At 37.9% G+C, this 22,164-nt stretch overlaps 1 protein-coding gene across 4 annotated transcripts; it reads left to right on the forward strand.

Moving 5' to 3' along the window:
- The first annotated feature begins 253 nt into the window (after positions 1–253).
- pard6a (par-6 family cell polarity regulator alpha) lies at positions 254–14,416 on the forward strand. Of its 4 annotated transcripts, none has more exons than XM_044124077.1 (7): positions 254–525; positions 643–749; positions 5,078–5,300; positions 8,986–9,275; positions 10,625–10,750; positions 12,421–12,620; positions 13,740–14,416. In XM_044124077.1, exons 2-7 carry the CDS (start codon positions 675–677, stop codon positions 14,041–14,043), a joined length of 1,218 nt encoding a protein of 405 aa, XP_043980012.1. In that variant the 5' UTR covers positions 254–525; positions 643–674; the 3' UTR covers positions 14,044–14,416. The 4 variants fall into 4 exon arrangements, with proteins under 4 accessions (XP_043980012.1, XP_043980011.1, XP_043980010.1 ...); XM_044124075.1 differs by having other exon boundaries at positions 257–525; positions 13,737–14,416; XM_044124076.1 differs by having other exon boundaries at positions 254–749.
- Positions 14,417–22,164: the final 7,748 nt, after the last annotated feature.

The following is a 22,164-nucleotide window of genomic DNA, read 5'->3' on the forward strand; positions in this document are numbered from 1 at the left end:
GGATCTGACATGCAAGGTAACTCCACCTTGTATTCACTATGATAGTGGGGTGTAAGGGTTTGGGGGTAGTGAGAGGGGTGTTTTAGTAATCTGGAAGCCAAGAAATTTAGGCTAAGATTAGCTATGACGTGTGCAGAAATGCAGTCAGTACTGCAGCTGACAGTAGTGGATATCAGTGGGACAGTAGGGCTGGCTGGTGTTGTGTTATTACCCTGATGCCATGTCCCGCCCCCTTTTGCTGCGTCCTTCTGTCTGGCCCTGGGTGGGGGTTGGGGACAGTGGGGCAACTGGCACCTCACGTCCCATACCGGATCTACTAGACTCCACCTGTCAGGATGACTGCTTCTCTTTCTTTTTTGCATGCGCGTGCATGTGCACGTGCGCACGAGCGAGTGTGTGAGTGTTGTGGGGGAATAACACTGGCGCGTGCTGACTCAGGACGAAATGCGACGCAGCAGCTAATCGCGGCTGATTTCTGCTTCTGATTTTAACCCAGACTAACAGGAACACGGAACACTACCTCAGGTGAAGGGACTGCTCTTTTCACGGAGTCAACTCTGCTTAGCATTCCGTTTTCTTCTATTCGCAGTCACACAGGAGGAAGCGCATATCCCAGCTCTAGTGGATGTTTTTTATCTGCAGTGCCTCAGCCGAGCGGAGAACCGAGGAGCAGAATGTCAAGACTGTCACAGCAGCAGCACCGGACGCCCATAAGACATATTGATAACACGGTGGAGGTCAAGAGCAAAGTGAGTGCTGTGTTTCATCGTTTATATTTCCACTGTAATGAAATAAGAGGATAGAAGGTGCCGTTCGTGTTGTGGCTCGGGCAGAATCCTGTGCTGTAGCTCAGGTGAGATTCTTGATGTCTCCCTGTAGCGTGGGGGTGAAACCGGCTGATTTTTGTTACACGGAGCGGCAGAAATTCTCGGACATTGCAGTTTCCCGAGATAAACATGTTAAATGTCACGACATAGTAGCAGATAGCTGGCGCATTCAGGCACCAGGCCGACCGGGTAGCCTGTCTTTTTAAAGCTGCATTTACCCCATTGTCGCCGCCTGAAGCATACAATTGTTACCGTCACTCCAGTTTCCCGCTGATCCTCACAGCATAAACCTGACCTAAAACAACACAATGTTTAGTTCTTTGCTACAGTGAAACTGGCAAGTAGCTGAAATGTACCGTAACTTTTACCAAAGCTGTAATAGGGTGGGTTGAGATAGGAAATATTTCTGGGTTTTAGTTGAAGCTTTCGCTTCTTTTGACTCTAATTAAAGGTGTAGTAATTACTCAGATTATTACTGTGAACATACATTTTGTGTTTCACTCTGTATCACAAAAGCAAACTAAACTATTTTCTGTTTTAGGTCTCAAAATTAACTACATATCAGAATAACTATATTTATTCTGATAATTATGATATAATTCATTTAATTCTGGAGTTTACATACTCTATAATTACTACTGTTTAAAATAAATTCAGTAAACCTAGATGAGGATATGACAGGACCTTGTTTTTTTTTTTTTTTTTGTAGCTTAATTAACAACATATCAACAGGCACCATATTGGTCTGAGTGAAAATGCACCATATTTATGTGAAGTTGTGTGATTTCAGTCTGAACAGTAGGGGACCTGAATTAACTGTGAAGTTCAGGTGTAAGATCTGGACACCTTTTGGAAAGTAGCAATATCCCCCAAAAGACTTAGAGTGAGGCAGACTCATTCAATGATAACATTCAAACCACCCTAACAAAGGTGTTTTCTTAAAAACAATTTAACAATGTTTATTAGATAAATCAAAAATAGTTTTTATCACAGTTTAACAGCCAGAGCTCACTGGTAACAGAAGTGTTAAAAAGGCTTTGATTTGACTAGTCATATAAGGCACTCTTTGCTCTGGTCCAGACACTGACTGGTACTGCTTCTTCTACTTAAGTACTTGGCTGGAAATATATATTAAAAATATAGATTTTGTTGTTTTGGCTGAAATCATAAGTCATGGGTTTGGCCCAGCATACTTTGACAGGTTTTCATTCCAGAAAACAGGTAAAAGTGACTAATGTCTGACATTAACCAAATACGGTAGGCTGAAAAGAACAGCCTAGTAACCCTCCTCCCATTTCATCCTGTGGAAGAAGCAGAGTAAGGCTGAGCAGGTTGTTGTAAAATGGTGCTCTGTGAAGAACAACAAGGCTCTCTGCAGTCTCTTCTCAAATGCAACTGAATGGGATAAAATTGGTCCAATCTTTAGGCAAAACTCTTAACTTCATGTCCGTAGAGACGCTGTTCTGTTTCTCAAGCAGAAATTTTAACACAATTTTTGCCTTTCTTAGTCTACGTATAGCTATTCTGATATCTAAGAGTGTGTTTTGTTTTTTCTTTAGCAGGTAAAAAATGGGCATTATGTTTATCCCTAAAACATAATGCCCATTTTGCCCACTTTTAGTTCCATGGATATGTTCTAGTTAAGTAATACACTTGTAGCTGTTTATCTTTATAATCACTGAGTTTGTCAAACACCAAATACAGACTGAGGGAAATTCACTTTTGAATTCATCAAAGCATCAGCAGTAGCTATCATTTAACTTGGTCCAGCTCATAGTTGTATTTCTGAATCTGGTAACAATAATATGAAAACCATATAGAGCAATACTGAATAACTGCTAAATATTGAAAGTTCAAGTTGTCTTGGACAAAACGTTTCAAGCTTTTCAGATTTTTTTTCAACTGTAAAATAAAATCAGGTTATGTTTACATACTTTTAGTCACAAAATAATTGAACCCTCTGCAGTGCTTCTTTGCTTCTGTTCAAGCACAGTAGATGTTAGAATCAATTAAATTCATCTTCTTCTGTTGTCCTTTCAGTTATTTACTTGGAGGATGGATGGAAAGATCTGCAGCCTCAAACTGCTTCCATCCATAACAAAAATAAATATGGCAGCACAAAACTTCTCACTGTAACCTGATAGTTTTAAGTGCTGGAGGATCAGCCTTGAGTTAATATCATTCCAAAGGCAGCATAGTCAATTTTTAACCAAGGAGAAGAACCATAATCAGAAATTACCCACATGGATCCTCACAAAACTGATTTGAATCTCTGTTGCCAGGTCCACACAGACTGTCAGAAGATCCTGGTCTGATCTAACTTCCGATAGTGAGAAAAAAATGTGTCTTTTTCTTCAGTGTATGTAAATATTTGGTTTCAACTGTACTTAGGTTATTCATCCATGTCAAACGGGTCCAGGGTTTGACTCCCAAACAGGTTTTTCCCCTTTCTCTTCCTGCCTCCCCTTTTAGTGTAAAAAAAATCACTAGTTTTACTAATTACAATGAGACTGTTTCAGTGAGTTGTATTAATTCAGTCTAACTAATCAGATCAACTGTAAGAAATTAGTGTTCATTGCTAAGATACAGGCCTGGCCCAAGCCTCCATGGGGCCCTGAGCAAAATGTGGTTTTGTGGCCCTCTAGTTCTACTAACAATGTGGACTGGCTGCAATCAGCAGTCTGATCATTAGATCATTCACACAGCTGCTATAATCTTATTGCATCTCTGGCAGTGCTGTTTGCATTATTCAAACAGCACTGTATAATATAGGATACATTTATTGGTCAATAAACTGATTTATCAACTAGTTTATTTCTGGGCGCCAATTTCCTTAATTTTTGGGGGATCGTGATCTTCTGATACCAACATATGAAGCCCATCTTGTCCCCTAATCTTATCTTCTTTAGCAAAGGTTTAAAAATCAGCCTCTGTCCTTTTCTGCTCTACAGTGAGAGGTTTGACTGACAGACCGGCCCACCAGGTCAGGTCTGGATGTTTTTACAGTTAACAATATTCACCCCACTGTTCACCCCAACTCAGCGACTTTCTTACCATATTTAGCAACATTTCAGACAAAAGAAAATTTATATCAACTAAAATCCAAATCAGCAGTTCATGCTTTTTAAAGATCGGTAACCAGGGATCGGCCAGAAAACTGCAACCGGTGCAGCCATACACACATATTCATGACATTCTTTGATTAAATAAATTCTTCTTAAGCGTTACTCCAATAGCGAAAAATGTAATTTATACCAGGTGAGTCTTCCTCCCCTGAGAATGTGGATTGGTACCGAACTGATTCTGAGCCTTCAAATGATCTTAACAGAAGTTTTATATAACTTAGACGTTGATGTAAAAAATAATGTTTGTTTTAGCCACTAAACGATTTTGCTCAGCAGCAAACAACATATTCCCAACTACAGCATAGAGTATCTCATCGATGTAGCAGCCACGTATCCTGACGTAAAAACATTTTGCTAGACAATGTCAAACATTGAGAAGTTTTAATTATTGTTATTAAACGTTATCAAACATGCTGTTTTGAAGCCAAAATACCTCAGAAATATACAGAGCCAACCATGAGAATCAACTCATTTCAAGTTTAAACTCCATTTCACACAAACACAAAGACTCTAGCATAAATATCTGGCTGTTGAACTGGACCATTCCAGGTCGCTATCAAGCTATAGCTTTACAAATCTTTTACATTACATTACCAAGACATATTAAAACAAACCTTTATCTTGGCTTTTTTCTATTCTTCCTCTTTCTTTTATCCCTGCCCAGGGGGTAAGTCCTTTTTTGAGACATTGTTTTGCTTACTTAACTTCTGTCCGGAGTTTTGAAGGTTTGGAAGCGCTCTGCACATTGCATGGCAGCTCGTTACAGCGAAGCGTGCTGTACCTACCGCGGCCACCAGGGACCCCCGAGAGCAATACATTTTTTTTTTCCTTTTTATCAATAAAATAATAATTTCTACACACATTATAAAATATATATTATTGTAAAAACAAATCACTTTATAGTAAAATTTTTGATAATATAATGACATTGAAATGATTAATTAAAAGAAAAATCAGCTCCACTGTGGGGGCCCCTTAGTGGCTGCTTAGTTTGCTTATGCCTTGGGCCAGCCCTGCTAAAATATAACTTATGGGGTTTGAAACTTAAACTAAAACACAGATGTATAGTTTGTGTATAGTTTGTAAGAATAATTTCTGATAATAATTTCTTTTTGACGTGTGCAGTTTGAGGCAGAGTACCGTCGCTTTGGTCTGAAGAGGAATGGATTTGGTGGCTTCCAAGAGTTCTACCACCTCCTCCAAAACATCCATCACATCCACGGTGTGGAGGTGCTGCTGGAATACGCTGACATCCATGGAGATCTCCTCCCAATCAACAATGATGAAAACTTCCACAAAGCTGTTTCTTCAGCCAATCCCGTACTGCGGATTATTATAACAAAGAAAGGTAAGAGTAATAGACGTGAGATGGTTTGGGCTAAACGTTTTGCTCTCATTCATCGCAGCTACATTTGGATTCAGTTTTTAGAAGCACTGCAGTGTTTCATTTAACTTCATTTTGCTGCTGTGCCCCTGTGTCTGTCATATTTCATGATGTAATGATGTTAATCTGCTGCTCAGCAGACGGTATTGTTTCAAATTACACTCAGCTGCCAGCTTAATCAGATTTACTCTGAGGTCTGGTAGAGGAAGGTTTAAAGGGAAAGTAAGATGGAGGCTCAAGACAAAAAGAACAAGTGAAAACAGAATACACACTTGCTTCAGGATAACCTAATAAAATATGAGGAAGTGTGTCAGGTCTCAGAGTGATCACTCTAGAACGAATTCTTATTCCACTCCTTATTTAGAAGGTCAGTTTCAAATCAATTTTCCTGACCTCATCACCTTATCTTTTGAACTAAAAGCCTTTCTTCACACCAAATTATGGATAAACTCAAACTTTCTTCAGCTGAACAATCAAAAACCTAAAGTAATTAAAAGAAAACTCAAGTAATTTTATTTGAACAGAAGAATTTCCATGCTAGTCCTGAAACAATTTTTGGTGCATTTTCTCCATTTCCTGTCACTGACTCCCATTTGAAGATGGATAGCTGAAGCTCTAAATATAAGAGTTTAGATCACAGTCATTTTCACCGTCTTCAGACGCTTCTAAATGCAGCAGTGAAACATCTAACTGGGACTAGGAAACAAGAACACATATCACCAGAGTTGACTTCTGGTGATATGTGAACATAACATACCGAGACTGTAAGAGTTGTACTAACAACATTCTAGCAGCTCTGCTAGTTGGTCATAACACCACTTATCTGATTTGTGAGATGCTGTGGGGGAAACATGTCATATTTCAGGTTAATGTCTTTTACATATTAAGCTCCTTCACTCAATAAGTACAATCCTGTAACAGCTGATTATGCACTGACATCTGAACCTTGTATAAATGTATAAACAAGCTAAAAGTGAAACTGTTTGCATGACTTACTGTCTGACTAATTTGGCTAATGATTATATGACCACTATTGGGCCTCAGTTGGGCATGGAAATGTCATTATAGATCATCTTTGCCTTTGGAAACAGAAATAGATTCTGTATTTTAGAAATCAAAATTCCTGTCTGAGGAATGCAGCATGTCAAATATTTTTCTCCAGTAGTGGAGCTGTCTAATATTTCACTGCTAGTTTTCAGTGTTTTTATGGTTCCAGCAACCATGAAGATATTTTCAAAGAAAAACCCACAAGTTTTAAGTGATGTGTTTGTCTTTTAAGCATATGGGAGTCACTTTTCTTATGGTGGCTAAGGCTTTTGCTCCTGCCTTTGCATCATTATCCATAGGAGTTAGAACAGGTTATCTGTTAATAACATCTACATTTATTTAAGCTGATTCAGGACAGTTCTTGGGGGCAATAATCAAGACCTGAAGTGGTGGTCTTCATGTATCATTTTGAGTCTGAATCTGACATAATCTCTGTTATTTTACTGGCATATGGCCATAGAGAAAACACACTGAATGATGGTGTGGATTAATTTTTCTTTCTAAATTGCTCTTGATAGTTGTCTGATCTAGTGACAACAGATGTTGGGTTTACCTGCCAGGATTAAGTGGATGAATGGGTTGATAGGTGGAATCGGGTAAACAATAATAACATTGTCAGGTATGCTTTAGAATCTAGATCTCATCTGGCATTAACTTTGGAGATTTATTGCAGGGCAGCAATCATTGGTCACAGGGATGATTAGCATGTACAAGGGTACACAGATCTCAAGGTTGAGATTTACCGTTAGCTTAGCCACCCGAGCAGATAGATGTCACAAAACAATTCTAAGGACAAAATGCTTTAGCAAGGATGATAGAGAAACAACTCTTTCAAACAATTTGACGTTCAATCAGAAAAAAAATATTTCACCTGACCTATTTTCTATGAACATAGATCAGGTGAGACTGAAGCTCCAACCATCCAACTGTCAGGTTAATTACAAAACAAACAAGATTCTCAGACTCTACAAGCCTCAATGATCATTTTAATTGTTACACTACTTCACTGTATAATTATCACAGTACAGTTTAGAAAAAAAAGCCTGATGAAAGTGTGGTTTCTTCAAAAAACAAATATGGTTACATCTCAAATAACCAAGCGATTCAGCACAGATGAGAGCTGTTCCTTATTGGAGAAATCTAAACATGGTATAGAAGTAACGTCTCCAAACAGCTGCCAAACCCAGAGGTGGAGGTGTAGTGATTTAAGGTTGATTATACAGCCTCTGGCATCTGGGGTGTATGCGCACATACTCTGTAGCAGAATGTGAGATCATCTGCATGACAGATGGCCTCACATCCAACTGGGTCATAAACAGGACAATGATCCCAAACAGCAGCAAATCTGCAACAAAATGACTGAAAAACCTGATTGAAATGTGGTGGGAACTTAAGAAATCAGTACAGAAACAAAGACCTGCTCAGCTCAACAGATTAAAACGTTGTTCAGAAAAATTCCTCTAATGAGAACACAGGAGACTGATAAACCCATACAGAAAAAAAACTACGGTACATTTAAAACTACAGGCTGTTTTATCATGGGGTGTATTTTGTTTTTTGGGGGTTTTTTTCATGACTGCAGCAAGTACATAGTTGTTTTTTTCTCTCTATTTCTGTACACGAAGACTTATTATGAGAATGACATAATTTGAGCCTAGCAGTATTTAAATATCTTTTTCTGTAAACTGATGATTCAGAACACCATTCTGTAACTGTGGTCAGTGAAGTCACAGATAGAATTTAAACTTCAACCATTATTTTCAAATCAGCTGATATTATGTTGTAATATGTAAAAGATATGATGCTCAAATTCTGCAGTTATTTGTTTTATTTAAAGTGATTTCTTATAAAACCTCAGAACAGAAACTAACAACAAACAGATATGTTCATCCACACAACAAAGGAGACAAAGAATAATCTGGTTCTATTGAACAAATACAAACAGATTATAGACTGATTAAATCTGTCAGTGTTTAATCTGTGCCAGAGCTTCAGTTTTCCATTCCCATGGTTCAGATGTGTCCAGGTCTAAAGCTTTATTATAATACCCCTCAAGTCATTGTCTTTACACATTGTTTGTTATTGTTGGTTTGTAAATTGCTCTCATGCTGTGTCCTGTCCTGCCTCATATGCTGCAGTATTGAAATGGTGTGTTAGATTGACCTAAATATGAGGAATTGAAGGAGATTTTTTTGGAACATCAAACTTCACATCTTTGATGTGTGCTTTTTTTTGACATCACAGTTCCAGTTTATTGATTTATCATCATATCTAAATATCAACCTGAACTCAGCTTTTTTTTTTTTTTTTTTAAGTGGGTTCTCAGTTAATTTTTGATTCAACAATCACAAATCTTTTCCAGGGCACCAGGTTGGATAGGATAGCTTTATAAATTAAGCAATTAGAAAATTATTTATTTTTTATTTGCTCAGATAATTTTGGTCCTACATTAAAGTTTGTTTGATGATCTTCCACATTTCAGTGGGACAAAAGACAAATCAGATGGGAGTTGTAAAGGAGAAAATATATTTTCAAGGCCCTGTTAAATATGTAGTTGTCATCTAATCCCAGCTCTCTCCTTCCTTTTTATGTTTTCATATAGAGGGCGACTCCATTGTTTACACCACCAACTCTCTCCAGAGACGCAGGAAAGGACTGGGCTTAACAGGCCTGCGCCCAGCTGGCTCAGGATCCATCCACTCAAAGAACAAATCGGGCCTCATGATTGGCCCTCCACAGGACTTCAGACAGATCTCATCCATTATTGACGTGGACATTTTACCTGAGTCATATAGGCGAGTTCGACTGCACAAGTATGGCTCCAAAAAGCCTTTGGGATTCTACATCCGGGACGGGGTGAGCGTGCGGGTGACACCGCAGGGTGTAGAGAAGGTGAGATTCTTATTTTGTTTGAGCGTAATGACTGAGCATCCTGTTGAAATGAGTCCGGTTCGGGAGTAATGACAGTAATTTGTGTTGGATCTGGGATTTACTGCCTAAATACTAACAGCAAGGATGATGTTAGTATTTTGCCAGTGAATGCCAATGAATTTTGTTACATTTGTTGCTTTTTGTAATTTTTCCTAAACTGATCATTATTTTCTTTGTTTAAAAGCGAGAGTTCCTTATGATAACTATTCATGAGACTAAAGAGTATGCCAAAATGTTTGCAGCTTGTTTTTTATTTCCTCACAGATATTAACCCACAACAGACTGGAAGCAATTGTAGGATGCATACAGTGGGGTTCTGTCAGTTTGTTGATCTATCAAACTGACATTCTGCAAAACAGTTTTAAAAAAAAATCTCCACTTTCAAAAGAAAAAGCTTTTTTTTCTCATTAGAAAACAATGCACAGGAAACAGTCTACTCACTGACCAGACTTACTGCTTAAACAACACAAGGCAATGACACTGTATTCCTCAGTGTTGTAATGGTCACTTACTGATGTGTATGACTGTGGTTCAGAGGGAAGAGCAGTTGTCCTTCTGCCACATTTCGATGTTCCTTTGGGCAAGGCACGCAAGCAAATCTACTGATCCGTAGTGTTTGCAGGTATTAGAGAGACTGGGCGAATGTGACTCCAGTGAAAAGAGGTCGGTATGTGAAGAAAAGATCCACATCCAAAAGTCCACATTCAGTGATTTAATGAGTTACAACCTGGCAGAAGTACATAACCAGGTTGTCACTACGCAAGATTTTTATCAAGTTTGAGGCTTTAGAAAAAAATCTACTAGGAAAAACTGTCCTTAAACAGCCTGCATGTAAAGGCTTGTCAACATATTCACATTTACACATCACAAGGATACCAGGGACATTCTCATTTTTTTATAATTTGTGGGGGTTTTTATTGGCTCTGGGCACTTTTTGCTGAAAGCAAAACGCATATGAAGGGCATTGTGAGCTGAATGAGGAGAGCGCTCACTATACCGTACTCAGGCCATGAATAACAACACCTCTTCTGTAATAGAGCAAAATGGTTTTTTACAAAAAACTTACTACAGCTGCTCTTCATGGCATCTAGAATTGCATATCACATTTTATGGTGTCACTGTTGGCTGCAATAATATTGCCCACCTGTGGAAGCAAAGATATGTTGAGCATAAGATTGTTTTTTTAAAATCAACCAATACTGGCATTTTCGTACATATAGCAGATATTTTGTTGTTGATGATGTATTAAAAACTTAGGACATATCTTATCTGCTCTATCTGTTTTACACTTTTTTTCTGTCTTCCTGTAGGTTCCAGGGGTCTTCATATCTCGCTTGGTGCGGGGTGGGCTCGCAGAGAGCACAGGATTACTGGCTGTTAATGATGAAATCCTCGAAGTCAACGGCATCGATTTAACAGGAAAATCTTTAGATCAGGTAAGCTCAGTGAAGATTAAAGTTTTAAAATTCATACTTAAAAACAGTTGCATGAGATGCTGACATGTTCCCGAAAAGATTGAGTGTATAAGATGTGAAGAAAAAGGTGTATGGTTTTAAATATTCCACAGTCTATTTCTATTTTATTGTAGAAAATCTGCAAATATAAAACTGATTTCCTAGTTCAGTGTAAAGAGTTTAGGCAGAAACTACCTTCCTGTTTCTGGGTTTCGGGGTTTATTGAAGAAAAAAGTCTGTAGTTTTTTTTTCAGCCAAAACTGAACAAAAACTACAGACTGTCATGGAAAATGCACCATGAGAATTTAAAATGTATTTAAATTAAAGTGGTCATAAAAATTATGGTGGTGCAACATGAAGGAGGTTTGTCTTACCACGCAAAACAAAAAGAGGACCTTTAGATGTGTTTTAAATTCTCTTGTTGCATTTTCCCTTTTTGTTTTGTGTGGTAAGATAAACCTCCTTCATGTTGAACCACCATGATTTTATGACCACTTTAAGTGAGTTTTTACTTTGTTTGAAATGAAAACCTGTAGTGTAGAAAACCTGTATCCTGGTATTAACACCGATGTTGCTTAGACAGTTGCCACCAATTGGTCTGCTGGACTGATGTGAGCTCAGCCAAATCCACATAGACCATCAGACTGCTCAAATGTTTTCATAAAATTCATTTTCAGAAATTCAGTGCAGATGAAAACAAGTCAAAACTGACCTCAGTTCATCTCCTCATAGAACATGTAGTGGCAGAGTGAGCTGAATAAAGTCCATAGCTTTTGTGTAACGTCTCTCTTCCTGAAGAGCATCAACAAGTTTGTAGATTGATATGCATAAACTACTTGTCTCTAAAATGCATTTTTGTATTTTACACTATGCAACAGAACTGGCCGGTCAGAGAAACTCCTCCTCTGGGTTGTGTTAGGACAGGTGGTTTATGACGCCATTAAAACAGGAAACACAGCTTATGCTGCCACCTTGTGACTCCACTGTGTAGACTGCTTCTTATGTTTTCTTTTGTTTTTTTTGCTGTTTTCTGTTCATTAAGAAGAGTTGATGGAACTGTGTCTGACTGGGGTGCAGGTTATTTTGTCTATTTGCCATTTCATACCTTTTCAGTTTTGGTGAAATATCTCATATATTAGATTCACTGTGAAGAGAGAAGCACTGAGCTGAATAAGGCAGCTGCTAATGTTAATTGAATATTTGGAAGTGCGACCAACACAGACTGAACGGCTTCCTTCACTTCCTCCTCTGCCATCACTAAAACTACAGGCAGACTACAATTCTAAAACAGCGCAGAAAGTCAGCATCATCGTTCACAACTTCTCCTTCTGTTCACTGACTGGCAAACAGAAGGAGAGTTTAAGGGAATCCAAGCAAAGGGGAGAAAGCAAAGACTTTGCTTATTTTAGCAGATTTATACAGGTGGTTAATAGCCAGGCTAACTCACACCTAGTATGAGATGGTTTGTGTACAAGTGCTTGGGTAATAGACAGGGGAACAGATTGTCATCTGTCTGATTCAGTTCACTTAGTTTAGTAGAGCTTTTGCTGGTGTTGCTTGTCAGTAAAAATAAAGGGAATTCTTAGTCTTCACAGGTCCTTTCACTGTTGTTGTGTATTTGTAGTTTTTGATCAGCCTTTCTGTCATTTCAGGTCACAGACATGATGGTGGCTAACAGTCACAACTTGATAGTGACTGTGAAACCAGCTAACCAGAGGAACAATGTTGCACCTCGTGGGAGTAAAAACTCCATGGGTCACTCTGGTTCTGTGGGCTCGGGTGGCTCCATAGGCTCTGCACTGTCACATGACTCCCCAAGTCCTGCCTCTCAGAGCAACCCTATCACTGCAAGGTAGGACCTCACCAGCAACTATACATCTGAGATTATATACTTAACTATTCTGTTTGTTTACTGGAGCCATTAACCAAGTGTTCCAGCTGCATCCACACTAATGCTGCACAATGTACAGTGGATATATTGTTACAAGTGTGTGCACAGGACTAGTTGGAGTGCAATAATTGTTGGCTAATTTATTCTAGGTGCCATGAACCTTTCATGTTTCATGCTAATTTACTATTGAAACAGTTCAGTAGTTTTATGGTAGCAGTTGCTCATGGCAGTTGCTCATTACAACATCATTTACATGATGTTGTGAATGATAATGTCCAAGATGCTAAAGGTCACAGAGAGATAGAAGGATAAATTAGAAAGAGAGGAAAGAAGAAAAAAGGCATATCACAACTGACATCATCATCACAACATTTTCATCATGCAGCCCTAATCCACACAGGACCCAGTAATGGCTTCAGTACCACTCCGGGTACTTAACAGCGTTGTGGTACCAGAAGGTTTCCTGGTGTAATGTCTTCCCCCACTGGTTTTATCAGCTGTTGATAAATGATGGTTCCTGATGCAGTCTGTGGATTATAGATGCCCGGATTGGGTTTCTTCCACAGGACTTTATTTGAACAAATTTACTAGGGGTGTCACGCCCATAAATCACACAAAGCCTCATGGGGGCTAGAAATAAGATGGATACGTAGCAACATTTCAGAACAAAAAAAATAGTAACGGCCAAAATCTGAATCAGCAAGTCAGGCTTTTTAAAGATCGCTAATCGGCGATCGGCCAAAAACTGTAATCAGTGCAGCCCTAAAATTTACCTTTCATTTTCAACTCCAAGGATCCATAAAACCATGTATTCAGTAACTAAAATATTTAAACAGTATTATTATATTCTAGTGTATGTGGATCTGATATAAGGATGTTAGATTTTTCTTAATGAAGTAGAGTTTATCCAACATTTTTTATATCATTACATCAAACACTTTTACCATGAGGAAGGAAATGTTTAAAATAATACGGTGAAACACTTGAGGAAACGAAAGATGAGATTTATTTCTTTATTTATTTTTGAATTACATATTGTTTCTCAGTATTTTCCCACGTTGTGTGTTCTTACCACAGCAGCAGCACCGCTGAGGGAGACAGTTACGAGGAAGATGACGATGGTGATGTCATTCTGGAGAATGACTGCCTGTCGCCCAATAAATACTATCCAGTCACCAACAGCAACAGCAGCACTCTGAACAGGGACTCTCCTCATAAAGGGCAACACAGCGCGATCCCACAGAGCGTGTCCATGCCAAACAGCCTCGGCACCTTGCTGAGCCACAGCTCCACCATGATGTCCCATCACAACGGCGGCTCCGCACACTCAGTCAGCAGCAGCCAGGAGAGCATGAAAGAAGATGGCAACGTAATAACACTGTGACACATGTAACCACGGCAACAACTTCTGACAATGGAACAATTAAGACATGATGTTTTAAACTTGAGATCTGATAAGAAGACCAGTTGCACCGTTACTTTTAAAGGTTCCCCCTTTTAGACCAGAGACATTGTTGAGAACAGCGCCGGCGTTCTGGACTCGCCGTCGCTTTCCAGAGAACAGAACCAGAATGACGGGTTACACGGAGCTGGGCTTCTCTAGGAAGCGTCATTATCAGCTTCTGTAAGCAAAGAGTAATTATGTATTCTTTTATTATAGTGAAGTAATTATGGAAATTATTTTAATGATATTTTGAACTGCTGTCTGTGAAAGAGAACAGAAGAACTGCAAACAATAAACCAGTTTTAGCACCTACCATGTGATCTCTAAGGGAGTCAGTGACCTTTGTAATACTTTCAGTTTTCACTATTTTTATGGTAATAACTTAATAACTTCTGGACAAATCAGAGTCATTTTCACAGCTATATAACTCTGCTTTCAATGTTGTCTTGACATTTTGTATTTTGTTTTAATTTGTAATCCCTAAATTTTATGGATTCTACAGCACACATGACAGAAGTGGCCAGTTCTGCTGTATTAATGTTTGACCAGAAGCTTATCATTCTCAATGCTCAGTTACATCAATTACTGGCCCTGTTACCTGAAGGAACAGCTGAGATTATCTTAAAAGTGGGTTTCTTTGTAGAGGTTATGAGTAGTCAGTATCTAACTTGCATTTGTTAACTTTGTTAACTCGCTAAACTAAACAGCCTCCAGCAGGACAACCAGAAGCTTCAGTGGTGAAAATGAGTGGTTTAAAGTATGGCTGTCATTACTCAGTCAATATGTTTACAATATTTATTCAAACAGTTTTGTCATTTTAATTATTATTTTACCTCCAAATGCCGAGTTTAGTATGCTTTAGGTGGCACATCCTTTTTGACAAAAATAAATTAAATGAAGTCATTATGTATGAAAATTATAAATAAGTGGCCGGGACTAATGTCCAGTAATTTGAATGTCAAATAAAAGGAGACTAGGCTGAAGAAGAACAAAGTTAGGCCTATGTTCATATGAGTGCAACTCTAAAGGCAAAACAACATGTTTCTTCTAAACTTTATGTTCAAACGTTAGACTGGATTTGTCCAAATGACAAATAACTTTGTATACCATGGAAGTCTGTCTGATTTTAATGTGATTATCTACAAAACTTAATGGGATTTTGTTGGCTGTTCAAAGTCGCTGCCTCAAAGTTCATCAGGAACGTGTGAACATTAAACAGGGAAACAGACAAACTGGAACCGGGCTCGGCTGACATACACAGACTGAACACACACACACACACACGCCCACGCGCACACACACACACACACACACACACACACTGCAGACTTGGTACACAAAGTAATATGAAAAAAAAGAGTTGTGATGCCCTCCCTCCTGACATCAGGATACCTGGAACTGGCTCATCTGTTCAGACCAGCATTGATTGATCAACATGTCACATTATTATGCAGTCAGGTTTTCCAGAATCCTGCTAATGACCTCAGTATTAAGCACTGGTGCGTTAAAAATGAGATACATCTAAAGGTTGAAGGACACTGGCCATTGAGGATTAGATTTGACGACCTCCAACCGAAAACAATCTACGATGTTTTAACCATGACTCTCAAACTCTGGTTTGGCTGCTGTTCCCAATGAAGCCGACACTCGGTTCCAGGGCCAGGGCCTTCTATGTATGGAAACACAAAAACACTGGTGCTTGGGAAGCTCTAGCGCCAGCCAAGCACTGGAACTGGTTTGATTGAAAAGACCCCTGAGAATTACCAACTGCAAGTGAGACATTAACAGCTCAACATTAAAAAAAACTTCTCTGAGCATCCGAATCTTAAATATAAGTGATGGTTAGTAGAAGGAAGGAGACGTAATACAACACATTAAAACAGGTTTTTTGTTATTTTGTGAAAACTCCCAAAATGTTGGATTGTTTGACTTTAGGTTCAAAATGCACAGTGGCTGTGAGATTTGTTTCTCTGAGCCTTGAGTGATGCCAGTCTTGCCTAAACCACATTAGTGTGTTTGCTCCTTTACTACTTTTCATACATCATTCAGAAGTAAAATTCAATTTAGAATACAATACAGAGTGATTATACACAGGTGATATATTTAAAGCTTTTGTTTTTGTTGGTAATTATGGGTTACAGTAAAATGGTATAGTTAAAGGAACTTGTTCAAAGGTTGCTCTGTCAAAGCATTGTTAATGGAAAGTTAGATGAAAGAGAAAAGTACATCCATTATGTGGCCCAAATCCAGTACCCAGGATGCTGCACCATGCCATGTGGTTAATGATGAGCCTTGTGTCGCTTCAATTACATCTTCAAGAAATAAATTCTTAGGGAATTTATTTGAGAAATAAATAACATGCAAAGCACTGAACTTGCTATAAATAGCACAATTGAGGCCAAAGTTTTTCTGGTTAGGGTTCCTAGCCCTGACAATATTGTGTTTGAAAAGTGAGTATGTTGACCATAGTACCATTTCTAGCAGATCAGTCGTTACGTACATGTGAAAACCAACCTTATCCACTGACCAGTTCTGACCCGCCAGGTCACATCTCTGTGTGCGTGGTTAGTAATAGTCAACCCACTGTTGACAACCTTTAAAAAAAAATTCTTCTTATTCTTTCTGTCTTTGGAGACTTTGGTAACAATATGAGCCAAAATTAGCAGATTGGGATTTTTAGAGATGGGTGATCTGTGATTGGTCAGAAAACTGCAATTGTTGCACACCAAACCTTTTGGGATATTTTATGACTCCAATCTGGATAAACTTGACCCTTAATGGACTTAGGCAGAGCAGGTGATGTGTGACTGTAATGAAGAAGAGTTTGGTCTAGGTAAGTCAGCTCCTTGTGTTAAGGTGAGCATAATTACTGTATTGCATTTATTCAACATGGGATAAAAATGAGATTTAACTGACTGAAAAAAGTAAAGAAAAGAAAAAAAGAAAAAAGTACTAGATGTTTAGAGCTGAGAGACATGACCGAGATTAGAAAAGATGAGACCTGAGACTCACTGGACTGAGCCAAGAAACACCTGCTGACAGATCCTACAAAGGTTTTCTGGACTGATGAAACCTGCTCCAGGTGGATGGTCCTGTGGTGGATCAGTAAGAGGCACAGAGCTCCACTTTGAGTCCGATGCCAGCAAAGTGGAGGTGGGGTACTGGTAGGGCTGTTATTATGAGAGATGAGCTGGTTGGACCTTTTCAGGTTGAAGATGGATTTAAAATCTTCTGAATTTTAGAAGACAGGAAGATGTCTGCATCAGTCAAAAAGGATTTTTATGCTCCATCACATGCATCCAAATACCTCTCTGTGTACTGAAGGCATTAAAGATGAAAAACATATGGCATGGTCTTTCTTACTTCTTATATATGAAAATGAAAAATTGAGATGGAAAATGTACGTTTTTCATATATTTGCAAACTAATTCTGCAACAAATAATTCAACAGTAATTTTGTTAATAATTTTTAGATATAATAATAATTATTAATTCATAGCCAAACCAAACAGATTGTTTCACCACAGCAGAAAATATAGCAGATGGGAAAAGAAATATCAACACCATTCTCTAATTTTTATTAACAGAGTTTTTCATTTTACAAGATAAAATTAAATCTGATACATGAAAACCAATAGAAATCACACAACCGGTTACTGACAAACCCAAAGCTTTCATTTAAGAAGGCTGACGAAGAGCCTCCTTATTATAAGGTTTAGTGCTGGGATGTAAAGTAAGGCAGAGCGACTCATCTCTCCTGGAGATTCTGGATGAAGATTTTCTCCAAACTCAGAATTTTTGGGTTTTCTTTCAGTTCAAATGACTGGAGCATCTGGATACCTGCAAAATACAACACACATCCGATATGGACAATATTCTAGTATAGCTGCGACTAGAAACATAGCATCATAAGTTTAGACACTCAAAACGTTTTTTAATGTACTGTCAACCTGGATAAGATTTGAAAATGTTTGATGCCTTTCATACACTTTTACAAAACCAAAGAACAGAATAAAAACCAAACCAGCTAAACTATGGTTTAATAACCCCAGAAAACATTACAGGCACTTACTGTGATTTGTTGACATACCATGTCATTATGATACAGAAAGGAAATGAGAGCACAAAGAAAGAAACAAAAAGTAGAAATGTGTCAGGATCTTGGGTTGTTTGAATTTGGTCCTTTCTTAGTGATTCTACTTTATTATGTTGATTTTTTTGTGTCTTGTGTGTTCAAGTAATTAAACTAATTACTCTAGTTTAATTATGTTTCGTAGGTCTTGCTATTTTTTAGTGTTAGATTTATGTCCTAGTCCTCTGTCTACTCTACTCTTTCTCTCTCTCCCCACACACCTGCAACCTGTTTCCAATCAGCCATCTGTTCCTTGTTCTGTTATCATCCTCCCCAGTAACTCATTCTCAGTTATTCCTCCCTTTATTTTCCCAGTGTTTCCATGTTATTTCCCAGTTTACCCCATGTATTTTCCATGTGTCCTTGCTGGTTCTTTCTCTGAGGATTATGGTTTATGTTCTCCACTGGCTCTTTGTGGTGTTTGTATGCTTTAATTTTCATTAAAATCTTCAGATTCACTTGATGCCTCAGCCTCCCTGCATGTGGATCCACTACAACCCTCACACATCATGACAAAATGAAAACAAAGAAAATGTGGTGTTTCAGAAAAAACAACCCATGCCGGTGCTGTAGGAGTTACAGTGCAGTCTCCAGTTACTTTCTATCTCCATGCAGAGAAAAATGTCTCAATAAGGTTCAGGAACTCCATCTGTATCTTGTTGTGGGTCACAAACTCTTGTCTGATGATGTAGGAGTGATGAAAACTGATATTATGTCTTCATCTTCACTCCTCCTCCTCTTCTTCTCTCTGGCTGTTGACCCCGCCCTGATCCTTGTGCTTCTATTGTTAGAAATGTAACATCATGTTGTGCTCTAGCTATATGCTATATGTACGTGCCAGTTGATTGGAAACACATTTGAGTTATTTCAGAAAACTGGATGATCATTGGTTGATCTTTTGCTTCACACATTTACCTACGTTACAGAAACTCAGGATTCATCTGAGAGAAAGTTACCAGTTCAGGACAGCTTTAGAAAAAAAAGTCTAATAGAAATGCACAGAAATATGCTTGACATATTATCACAACTTTTTCAAGGATTTTGCATGTGAAGACTTATACAATGAATTTATGTTTAGATATTGTGGAGGTAGATACTATTCAACAAAGCCCTTATAATACATTGTGATCAGCATGATAATGGCAACTGAGAATGCAGGAAACAGCAGAGAAGACAACTTCCTTCCAAGGGAACAAATCAAGCTTTTCTTCTTCATTATTACTTTGAGAATTTGCAACTTGCTCAAAGGAACTGGGAACTGCTTTTTGATGTGCAGAATGACACAATGATTTGAAACGGTAATATCATTTGGTCTGTTGGAAATGATAAACATATAACACACTCCTGTGTTATATGGAGTGTGTTATAGAACACACTCCATTTATACATATAGCACACTCCTGTCCTTCAGGATTACTTCAGTTTATCTTCAAATAATTTTCAATCTGAAATGAATTGGATGCGACACTAAATATAGTAACCTACAACATCTATTAAACATGTACATGTTTATTAATAGTATAATAAACATGAATTAACATGTTTACAATTAACTACATACATTCATGTAGTGTCTGAATGTATACAGTTATGAAATGCATTCCTTTCAGTTTGTATTGATACTGATGGTTATCAGTTAACAATTAGACAAATATTACTTTGGGCTTGGCATCATTATTGTCTGAATCAAATGGAACACTTCATAACCTGGAACAGAGAAATATTTAAATGATGACAGTTTGATCAAACTAATAGTCAGAGTGAAAACAAAGGAAAAACTCCTAAACTTTTGTCTGCCTGATCATATTTGCATTATTTATTTTCTAACTGTCTGGAGGAGAAGAGTAGTTTCTCTTGGTCTCTCCTGTTAGTTTTCGTCTTTGATTGTTGTTGGCTTGCCATAGTTGTTTTTTTTTAATTCTATGTTCTTAAATACAATATGACTGTATTTAAAAAAAAAAATGAAATAAAATCTTCTCACTGTAAAATTTGCTACAAGTAAGCTCACTAATAATTGTGAGCTGGCTATTTATACTACAAGAAATAACCAAATGAGACAGTGGAGGTGTTACTGTACCTTGGAGCAGTCCACTGAAACCCTGAAGACTCTGCTTCAAAACACTGGTGCTGTCCTCCAAAACAAACCTTTTCCCATCTAAGAACGAAAATAATAATATATATTACATTAGATTTCGCAGATTTTCTCTTATAATAGAGATATTATAACAGACAAGAAATTGTCAAGCAAGTTCTTTTTTAACGGTGTTTCATGCTTACTCAGTTTGAGGAATTGCTGCTGAGATATTGACTAAATGCAATCAGATGTGCTTCCAATGACATCTTTAGAAACTGAGAATATAAACTGAATTTGCCCTATATGTTAGCTACGATCAAATAGAAATGTTTGTACTTCGGATGAATGGATTGAGATGATTATATACATCTTTGAAAAAACTAGATGTTTGTCTTTATGAAGTTCCTTGTCGTGATAAGAAGTTGCCTTTAAATATGTTACATCACTAAATGGACCTAAATTGACCTTCAGGAACCAATGCTCCAGTAAGTTCACACAAGAACACAGCAATGACCCAAAGGGTGAAGTACCAAGTGAAAGATACAGAAAATGCCTAACTAGTATGTAGTTTGCTCTGCATAAAAAGCAGTAATGGTAATATGAATTAGGGTATTTAATTAGAAGTCCCTTCAACATGGATCATGGACCAGAGAGGCTAACTGATGAGTTTTGCAGCCAAAGCAGTGCGTGAAGATCAGCAGAGAAACAGAATGTTTGGATGACACAGCAGCAAGTCTGAGCAGAACTTGATGGAGGTCACACAGTTGGTTTGCGTGATGCTGGATGGTAGCATGGGAGGCAGAGCATGCAGATGTTGTACTGTCCTAAATGTGGAACATTAAACATTAAACATTCAAAACACATTTGTTCTGCATTGTAAGGACAACCATATTTAATTAAAAATAATTATGCCTGTGATATTGGTGTGTAATGTTAGTTTATCTGCACTCACACTTGCCCTTCAAGTACATCATGGACTGAGGACCCCAGTGAATATTGAGCTGAAACGATCATATTTTTCTGGTAAGAGAGGACGGTGTTACAGAAACCTGCCAGTAGGTGTCACAACTGGAGAATTTTACCTTCTGAGCATTGTGGGATGCTACAGTCAGAGAGATCAGCAAGCTGCATGTCCAGATAACTGTGGCTTTTGTCTTCTGAAACAAGAGTAAACAGAAGCAAAAACGTTATTTTGGAGGGTACATGTGCCAGGGGAGTTAGGTAAGAAAAGATTGAAGAGTTTCAGATATAAAGTAAATGAGGAGGTCCTTGATTCCTCTCACAAGACTCTTCACTCAACATTATAAAATTACAGGCCATTTACCATTTTACCATTCTTCTCACACCATATCTCTGTCCTCACCATATCTATAATCCTCCTTGGTCTTTGATTTGAACTGTACAAAAATTCCCAGGAAACGTTACCACAAACTGGGTAGAGTTTAGTATTGTGGTATTTTATATTGTACAATTTCTTATTATAACTAATGGTTTCTGTTTGGCAGATCTGATCAGAAACATCCGTACAAACACTCTTAGATTAGACATTATGACATTAAACTTTTTTATAATTTTTTTGTGGTACAATCAGTCTCATGAAGTACTATTCAGTTGCAGGATGAGTTTGTCTGGTGAAATTAAAACTGGACATGGCTACACCACTTTTCTATTGGGTAGCAACAGTTTTAGTACCTAGTAGGAAATTAAAGGGATTATTGTTATAAGGTTATAACAATAGACCTTATTTGAGAAATATTAATTTTACATGTAAAACAATACAGTAATAATACTATAGGCAATTTGGTTTGTGTACATTTAAATAAAATATAGTCACACTTATTTATCTAAATAAGTG

Source organism: Gambusia affinis, linkage group LG08 (genome assembly GCF_019740435.1).
Source record: "Gambusia affinis linkage group LG08, SWU_Gaff_1.0, whole genome shotgun sequence".
Taxonomy (NCBI): Eukaryota; Metazoa; Chordata; class Actinopteri; order Cyprinodontiformes; family Poeciliidae; genus Gambusia; species Gambusia affinis.

Excerpts from the sequence above, each read along its gene's own strand:
- pard6a (XM_044124073.1), top strand. The coding sequence starts at position 675 with ATGTCAAGACTGTCACAGCAGCAGCACCGGACGCCCATAAGACATATT. Across the intron at positions 750-5,077 it reads CGGTGGAGGTCAAGAGCAAA|TTTGAGGCAGAGTACCGTCG; the intron begins GTGAGTGCTGTG and ends TGACGTGTGCAG. Across the intron at positions 9,276-10,624 it reads CACCGCAGGGTGTAGAGAAG|GTTCCAGGGGTCTTCATATC; the intron begins GTGAGATTCTTA and ends GTCTTCCTGTAG.